The sequence below is a fragment of the Medicago truncatula genome, chromosome 2, assembly GCF_003473485.1.
Source record: "Medicago truncatula cultivar Jemalong A17 chromosome 2, MtrunA17r5.0-ANR, whole genome shotgun sequence".
Taxonomy (NCBI): Eukaryota; Viridiplantae; Streptophyta; class Magnoliopsida; order Fabales; family Fabaceae; genus Medicago; species Medicago truncatula.
Genome location: NC_053043.1, coordinates 46,885,626 through 46,894,886, shown reverse-complemented (window position 1 = coordinate 46,894,886; position 9,261 = coordinate 46,885,626). Strand labels below are relative to the sequence as shown.

Genomic DNA, 9,261 nt, shown 5'->3' with positions numbered 1-9,261 from the left:
TTTTATAAAATATTAAAATTAATATTTAACAAGGTTAAAATTGGAAAAAATTATAAATATAAGCTAAAAAGTTACTACCTCCGTCCCTAATTATAAGACTCTTTTGAAAAAAAAAATTGTCCCTTTTTATAAGACCCCTTTGCTATTTCCAACTACATTAATTATTTCTTTACATACATGCCCCTATTTATTATACATCTTTTTCTTCAATCAACAATAAATAACATGTTGAAAACATAAACCAACTCTCTCTTAAAGGATAAAATTGTAAAAACAATAGTAATTATAAACATATTTAATATAAATATCCATTATCTTAATTCCCGTTATTTTTTCAAAAGGGTCCTATAATTAGGGACGGAAGTAGTATTTGAAATAGTTTTTCAAAAAACGCTATAATCTCGTGAGAAAAACTTATTATCAAATACATCACGTTTTCATCAAGCTAGTCCAACAAACTATAAATTAGCTTAGTTATGTTACCAAAGCCGTAATCTCAGTTGTGAGCTTTATTTTGACATTATAGATTGTATTCATCCTTTAATTTCTAATTAAATTGATTAGAATTATCTTGTATAAAAAGAAAGAGGTTAAGAAGAAGTAGAAAACGTTGAAGGTTGAACGTGGACACGTGGTATATAGTGGGGTCCAGTCATATTCCCACAAATTCTTAACTCTCTGTAACCGTTCCGTTCCACTCCCTCTCCACCACCATCATCAATGTCTAAGGTTCAATAACTCGTTTTCTTATCTTCTTCTTTCATTTCACACTCGCGCATATCAAATTTCATCCATGTCGCAGAAGAAAAAGAACAACGCCCAAAACGACACCAAGCAAAACAATGAAACTCAGAAGAAGCACAACAACAACAACAACGAGAATAAGAATGAAACGCAGAAGAAGCAGAACAACAACACCAACAACATCATCAATAACAACAACAATAAGAAGAACGAGAATAATAAAAATAATGAAACGAAACCAACTAACGTCATTTTGAAGGTCGACATGCATTGTGAAGGTTGTTCTTCCAAAATCGTCAAATTCATCCAAGGTTTCGAAGGTTGCTACTTTTTCTCTCATTCCTAAATTATATTCATCAACATTTCCTATTTTTTAACTGTTTCATTAGTTTTTATTTACTTGTTTTTTTTTATTTTATGAACTGAAGCATTGAACCTTCTTATTGAAGGCTTCGAGAAACTTGATATTGGTAATGGCGGAAAGTTAACCGTCACCGGAACCGTCGATGCTGGAAAACTCAGAGATAACCTTACTATTAAAACGAAGAAGAAAGTTGACTTCATTTCTCCGGTTCCAAAAAAAGACAAGGAAAACAAATCCGAAAATGAGAACAAAAACAAACAGGAAGACAAAAAACCTAAAGAGGTAATTTTATTTTCTCTGTTCTATTATTTACATCTTTTATTCTAATTTAATATTTTTTTAGTTGTTAATTTATCTGGTTTAATTTATGGATGAACATGAAATTGGAATAGCCTCCTGTGACGACGGCGGTTTTGAAGTTGGAGCTGCATTGTCAAGGTTGTACTGAAAAGATTCGCAAAACTGTTTTGAAAACTAAAGGTGATTTATGTTATAGACTTATAATATTTTTTTGTAATTTATTTTAATTATTATTAAAAATGGTGTTGGTTGATGTTTTTTGGAATGAAATTTGGGTGTAGGTGTTCAGCATGTGACTATAGATAAGGAGAAAGAGATAGTGACTGTGAAGGGAACAATGGATATGAAAGTTTTAGTGGAGAAGTTAAAGAAGAGGTTTAAGAGGAAGGTTGAGGTGGTCCCTGCTAAGAAGGAAAAGGAGAAGGAGAAGGAGAAGGAGAATGAGAAAGTGAAAGAGAAAGGAGAGAATGATGGCGGTAACAAGAAGAATAATCAGAAAGGTGGTGAAGGTGGTGGAGGAGGAGGAAAGAAAAAGGGTGAGGGAAATGGTGGTGAAAACATTGCAAAAAAGGAGGTTTTGACACAACCTAGTTACGGTTATGGTAATGGTTATGGATATGGTGGTTTTTTTGGATTTGATGAAGGTTATAACTATGGACAAGTTCAAATGATGCATATGCAGGAAGCACCACAAATGTTTAGTGATGAAAATCCTAATGCTTGTTCTGTTATGTGACTTTGGGCACAAGCAAGGTTTTATTTTCTTTTTAATCTTTTTAGATTGGATAAGAAACAAGTAAATTTTGTGGTTGGTTAACCAATATTGCTTGTTAGGTTATAACAAATTTGAGACTCTGATACTATGATCCATGTGATGCATAAAACCATGCAACTTGTAATCACTACTTTGACTAATTTTCTATTGATTTTTTTTTGTAACATGGTTCCCCTTATTCAGACAGAACTTGTACTAATCAATTTGACTAATGTTAGTTTTGTAACATAAATTCCCCATGTAAAAAATAGGCTAAAATTTAGTTTTAGTCCCTGTAAAAAAAATTTGTTTTTTATCCCTGCACATTTTTTGACTATTTTCAAAAACAAAAATTTTTGCTGGGACCTTTTTTAAAAACAAAATATTTTGCAGGGACCAAAAACTACAAAATTGGTTCAATTATAATGTGTCACGTATGCAAATCATCACAAAAGTGGGGTCATGGACTATTTTCAAAAACAAAAAATTTTGCAGAGATGAAAAACAATATTTTTTTTTACAGGGACTAAAACCAAAACGAGACATATTTGCAGTGAATAAAACCATATTTTAGCCTAAAAAATAATTTGGCTCTTTTTTTGTAATTACATTTTAATTGCATTGAGGCAACAAGAATTCTGCTTCACTCTCACACGATGAATTTGCTCAGTGATTTGTCCCTACATATGAGAATAAAAGTCTAGAAGTCATAACTCAACTGACAAATGCCGAAATTGCAAGGCCGGACGTCGTGACCCTGGTTCGAACCTAAGACCTCGCAGTTGAGTGTGAGTTTAATTTTAGTGAATTATCACTTCTTCTAATGCAAAAATAAAATAAAAAAATAAGAAAAAGCAGAACAATCAAAGATATACAATGGCACGAAAATTGAAATCATACGAACACCCCTAGCCTCTAGGGCTTACTCCAACAACACGTTGTTCCAACCTTTCTATCTTGGATGTTGATTTCTAAAAAATACCATTTTTTTAGTTTGAGTTGCAACAACACTTTCGAAGAAACTTTCAACCTTAGAATTTTGTGGAAAATCGACGGTTGATTGACTAACAATACTACCATATTCATTCAATGCAAAGTTAGAATTATATATGCCCTCATTTGTGGAAGGATAACTTTCATATTACCATTGATATAAATTTTGTGCCATATCTTCAAGGAGGAATAATACATCTTATATGCTTTTATTCATCAAGAAACCTTTGGCAGATGCGTCCACCACCGTTAGCCTAGTTGTGTGAAGCAGTTCATTGTAGAAGATATGAATTATCAACCATTTTTAAACCCATGAGATAGCATAATATTTAAGAAAAATGGATAGATGGAAGTTCGGATTATCCATTTGCAAACCGAAAAATTGTCCTTTTTCTTGTAACATAATGAACAGTTCAAGGTTTTTTGCAAAATTGTTAGCTTCTACATTTGAATGAACAAAACTATAGTGTGGTTCCATAGCATAGGGAGAAGCACAATTTTGCAAAGCATGATCTTCATTAGTTTTCACAACTTTTATTGTTTTCTTCTTTGTAGATGGAATAATCTCTATCCCGGGAAGTTGCTTAACAATTTCCCAAAGAATACTATTTCTTAACATCCAAACAAGAAAATAATACAAAAGCACAAAATTAAAATAGGGGAAACAAATTAGTTTAATCAAGATAAAAAAAGTTATCAATATCAAAACTAGTACCGACCACGGTGCCAAAAACTTGATGAGCTCTCAAGCGCATGGTTTTATCGCGTAATAAAAAAGTATTGGTCCCAAAGAAACTGGTGTTGAGTACCGATTCACTTATCTAATATACAAAAACTTAGATTTGGGTTGAGGTTTTTTATTCTTAGAAAATATACAATTTAGGGTTAAATTAAAAGAGTTTGGTTATTAAGGTGATTTTTGAGGTTGGAGTGAGGTTGATCGGGGGGCAGTGGAAAGGGAGGAGAGACACTAAAGTCGGTTAGTGGGTGATTGTTAGTGGGTGTTGTGAGTTTTCAATGAAGTTTATCTATACTATATATGAAGAAAGTAGTCTGTTTCGAACTGGATTTTTTTTCCTTTTAATTGTACCCTTAAGCAAATTTGACCATAATAATGTTATTTTGTTGGTGTCATTGAAAAAGATAAGTATAGTTTGTTACAAATATAAGAATTTATAGATAAGTATATTGTCGGTATCGAAATGCAGATATTGATAAATTTACATTTAGACGTGTCATTTCTAAAATGGGTTTAAATATATGTGTGAAACTATTTCTCTTTTGTTTTAGATGATTATTTTAATTTAATATAGTTTTATAATATTTAAATTTATTTTAGTTTAATTGCGTTGACGAAATTATTTAGTTTTTTGTTTTCAAAATACCATCCTTTTCTTTTTAATTTATTGACATTAAATCACGTAATAAATTTTTCAAATAAAAATACGAACATTTATTGTAAAAAATACAAAGTCAATTCGACAAAATTACGATATAATATTTTTGTACCATTATCTTTATTATAAATAACTAGGTTGTTTACCATAGTATTGCTTCATATTTTCTTCCATGGATACTTCACTTTCTTTCACTCTTTCCCAAGAGGATTTTCTTCTGTTCCACAAATCGGACAGAGACCTCTACAATATCCTTGTCACCAACCTTTCTCGTGATCCATATAAGTCTGCACAGTTGCTTGCTATGTGGCTTTGGCTGGAAAGAGTTGGTTTTCATGATGTTGTGAAAAAGATTGTGTCTTTGCCTGTTATTTTGATCGATGAAATTGTTGTTGAATCAATGATGTGTCTCAGTTGTATTACCAACAACAATAACACTTCCCAAATCGAAAAATCATATTATGAAGAAAATGATATTCCACTTCTTCAAAGCCTGATGGACAAAGAAATCTCTCTAAAATTCTTTCTTGAGAATCGTGTGGAAGCAATTCGAGGGGTTGAGAAGACAGAAAAAGAAGTTTGTATGAGAGCATTGAGTGACATCATGCAACAGGCGATAATGAGAAACATGACACATAGAATGATGAATAACAACAATTTTTGGTTTGGTTCAATTGGACCGGCGAATCTGCAGTTCGGTCCAGTTAGGATTGATGGTGCAATTGTGCAACAACAAAACAACAACAATGAAGGAAGAGGAGGAGAAATCATACCGGCAGAAGATAGGACATTGTTTGTGACATTTTCGAAAGGGTGTCATGTTGAAGAATGGGAAGTTAAGAACTTTTTCACTATGGTTTATGGAGATTGTATTGAAGCTTTGTTTATGCAAAAAACTGCACCAAATGAACAAGCACTTTTCGCTAGAATTGTTTTACATAAGGTGGATACTATTGATATGATTCTGAGAGGGCATTCTAAAGCCAAATTTTTTATCAATGGAAAACATATATGGGCCCGTAAGTTTGTTCCAAAAAGAGTAAACATTAGCAAAACAATGTTTCCTGGAGAGACTTCTGGTTTTGGTTCTGGATTTGGGATGTAGAGGAAATTATATGATGTTTATGTTTCGTGTTGTCCTGTTTAAGGTGGTTTCTGAAGATGTTGTTTTCAATATTAATGTTCTCATGAATAAAATTATGTACTCATATTGATTTGCATGAATAAAATTGTTCGCTTAAAAAAAATCAATTACCTGATAATTATTAAGACACTAGCATCAAGATGAACACTAACTTGCATGTCTTTTCGCTTTTCTATTGTGATTAATTATATATTTATTATATCGCATTTGATTGTATTATTTTTTTTTGCATTTTATGATGAAGACGATGAAGGAATGATGAATGTTAATGTTTTTTCATAATATTTAACGGAATGGATTTATTTGGTGGACGGAGAAAACTTATAGGATCAAATTGAAACGAATATTAATTATGGGACCACCATCAAAACTCATAATTAGTTAAGGGACTAGTTATGTAATTTAGCCAATAAATAGCTAGATCAAAAAGGTGATTTTGAAAACTGAGGAATCATAACTTAATTTTTTGAAAATAAGGGAACCAAAAATGCATTTATTCCAAATATATTTGATCATAATAGATGTTGACATTGTGTTGGAACAAAATGTGTTTAACATTACCCTTTGAGAGTTTTGATGATAACAAGGTATTAAAAATTGTCAATTGGATATGCTAATATTTGTTCAAGTGTACATGACCATAGACAAAAATTTGATATCATTATTAGGTTCTGAAAGAGCAAATTAGGGGCTAAGGAATCAACAAAAAGGAAGCTTGAAGCATCTGAAGAGAAGTGCTCCTGAAAGTCAAAGTGCTCCTGAAGTGATGACGTCATCAGAAGCAAGTTCACCAGAAGCATTTCATCAGAAGCAAGATCACCAGAAGCTAAATTTCATCAGGAGATGCAAGACTTAGAGCTAAATTTCAATGGATTCAATCTCGTCCAAGCATTGCAAAAGACCAGAGGAGTGAAGCAACGACTATTTTGAAAGGATTTGAAAGCATTGGATGTTTGTTCTTTGAAGAGCGTTGACATAGTACAATTGTACGAAGTGTACAACCACTATCTCCAATACTTAGTTTGTGTCTCTGCTACAAGACAAGGATAACAGCTCTACCTGCAACAATGTTCCTACATACTGGGAATGAATTTGAAATTGATCCTTCATAGGACAATAACCATATCAGGCAAAAGATCATTGATGATTGATCAAAGTTTCAAACGACTCTATTTTGATGTGTTGGCAATTCACAACGTCTCTTTCACACCTCTATATAAAGGAGTGAATACTTAGAGAATGACAAGACTATACAACAATTTGAAAGCGCCAAAACTCTGCTAAAATTGTTCTGCATCAAAAGTTCACTTAGAATTTCTTATCAAAGTTCATATCTTAGAAATTCTAGAGTTTTAAAGAGTCTGTATCTGATTTGTATTGTGAACACTAGTGATTGTATATCAAGTGTTCAACCTCAAATAATTTTTTGTGTAATTCTGTTTGAATTCATAAGTCTCTTGCAGTTGTGCTTGAGCATTAGAAGTCTCTTGATTGTGTTCAGGAGCATATGAAGTCTCTTGCAGTTGTGCTTGAGCATTGGAAGTCTCTTGCTAGTTTTAGGAGTGAGCAGTTGTAATCAGATATTACATTTTAGTGAACTCTTATTGGAAGTGCAAGGGGGACAAGACTACTTCCGGTTTGTGGAAGGAACCTGTATAATTGCTTTGTGTCTTTATTCTTGATAGATATTTTTAGCAAGTGTACTAAAAACGTATCGAAGTAATAAAAAATATCGTTCCCACAAGGACTGTGTTAATCTCAATTTAGAAATAAAGTAAATATTTAGGATGTATAAATTATTTTGTTTATATTTTATTTGATTGCATAAAATTAAATAACATAAAATAAAGATTGAGTAAGAAAATATAGATTTGGTTAGAAAATATGAAGAGAGATGAGATCAGGTCTTTCGAATCATCTATGTTCCCCTAATTGGTATACTGCACCTATTCTTATGAATGATTTTCTAGTTCCACGATAGTTAACAAAATAGTCCTAATCAATCCCTTGAGTTAGGACCCTCTTCTCAAACTACAGCCCCTAATTTCTTAGGTGGTCTAATAATCTTTGAAGGTTTAAGCACGTTGACCTAATATTACTAACAAACGATTATCCATTCCTAGACTAACCCTGTTTATTAGAACAATTCAATTCTGTCTAAGTAGAAAGCTGTGGTCAGTAGTCATTCATTCTCACTAAATCTTGTTTATATTTGATCAGGATATAAAAAGCATTAAGAACAATTGAATTGAATAAAAACTAGATTGTCATTCACAATAAATAGAGTTTCAGAGCAACATGGTTCAATTAGGGTTACAAAGAATCATCTCAGACCTAATCTCTAAGAGATTTAGCTACTCATAATTGAGTTTACAAATAGCATAATCAATAGTGGAATCAAAACATACATGAATTGATAGAAGGTTGAAGAAATCGTCCTCCTAGCCGTCTTTAGGTCTCAAAATCGCACTTTGCTCACTCCAAATCGTAACCCTTGTTAGTGGAATAGACTTCAACTTAAATAGGCACATAATTCCGCCTAAAATCGTGCCACGATTTAAGTAAATCGTGGCACGATTCTCCTTGAATCGCAAATCACTGAATTAGGGTTTCCTCAGATCGTGCCACGATTATGCCACCGTGACACAATTTCTTCAATGTCGAAGCTTGATTTTGGTCTTCTAAAATCGTGTCACGTTTTTACCAAATCGTGACACGATTCTCTTCTTTGTATTTTCTTCAGTTTTCTACTCCTTTGCTGCATAAGTTGCCTTGTGAACTCCAATTTGTGATCAAAATACATATAAAAAGACTCTAAAAATAGCGAATGATTGACTGTCATCAATTCTCTCTCTGTGTTTTATGCGCTGCATTTAGTCTTGAACATCACTTCAGAAGCAGAACTCTATTTGCTTCTGATCAGTGTTTTCAGCTTAGGAGAAAACGAAGAAAAAACTAACACAATTCAACCCTCCTTCTTGTGTTTTTCTCACCTTCAATTGGTATCTAGAGTCTTGGTCTGTTGTCAAAACAATTAACAGTGTAACAGAAAAAAATCGGAGAAAAACATGTTTGGTGATGCATCTAGTATACTAAACATATTCTATAAACATAATTAATTTGAAGAAAAAAAAATACCAAACACATTTTTTATGGATTGAAATTGCTTCAGGCACTTGAAACGTGCATCCGGTGATATTGATGAGAGATTTTCATAGATGTCCAAAATTTATACTTTCTACAACCATAACTAATCCTCTTACGTAAGGGCAGTTTTAAGGCCCAGCGAGTCTGGGCATTTGCTCCGGCTCCGGTCCAATTTTTTTTTGTAATTTCTTATGTAAATTCCTCTGAATTTCTTATATAAACACCCTATAAATTTGACAATTTTTTTAAATTTTTTAATTATTTGCTTGCAATTTCTTATGTAAACCGCTATAAATATGTTGCAATTTTTTTTTTCCCAAACCTTATAATAATCTTGCTCCGCTACTGCTCTTACCCCTTAATGAAGCTAAATGTTGTTTTTTACTCCTTTCCACCATGGATGAAAAACATGATATTT

At 32.4% G+C, this 9,261-nt stretch overlaps 2 protein-coding genes across 2 annotated transcripts; both read left to right on the top strand.

The window, feature by feature from the left end:
* Positions 1-662: 662 nt before the first annotated feature.
* LOC25487861 (heavy metal-associated isoprenylated plant protein 3) lies at positions 663-2,305 on the top strand. Its single transcript, XM_013609906.3, has 4 exons — positions 663-1,064; positions 1,194-1,390; positions 1,501-1,588; positions 1,690-2,305. The coding sequence occupies exons 1-4, from the start codon at positions 794-796 to the stop codon at positions 2,142-2,144; spliced, it is 1,011 nt and encodes a 336-aa protein (XP_013465360.3). The 5' UTR covers positions 663-793; the 3' UTR covers positions 2,145-2,305.
* A 2,419-nt stretch (positions 2,306-4,724) lies between these two features.
* Positions 4,725-5,771, top strand: LOC25487860 (uncharacterized). The gene has a single exon (XM_013609905.2). The coding sequence runs from the start codon at positions 4,725-4,727 to the stop codon at positions 5,655-5,657; it is 933 nt and encodes a 310-aa protein (XP_013465359.1). The 3' UTR covers positions 5,658-5,771.
* The last annotated feature ends 3,490 nt before the right edge of the window (positions 5,772-9,261 follow it).

Coding starts and splice junctions, on each gene's coding strand:
- LOC25487861 (XM_013609906.3), top strand. CDS start 794: ATGTCGCAGAAGAAAAAGAACAACGCCCAAAACGACACCAAGCAAAAC. Junction 1,391..1,500: donor AAGACAAAAAACCTAAAGAG/GTAATTTTATTT, acceptor AAATTGGAATAG/CCTCCTGTGACGACGGCGGT. Junction 1,589..1,689: donor AACTGTTTTGAAAACTAAAG/GTGATTTATGTT, acceptor ATTTGGGTGTAG/GTGTTCAGCATGTGACTATA.
- LOC25487860 (XM_013609905.2), top strand. CDS start 4,725: ATGGATACTTCACTTTCTTTCACTCTTTCCCAAGAGGATTTTCTTCTG.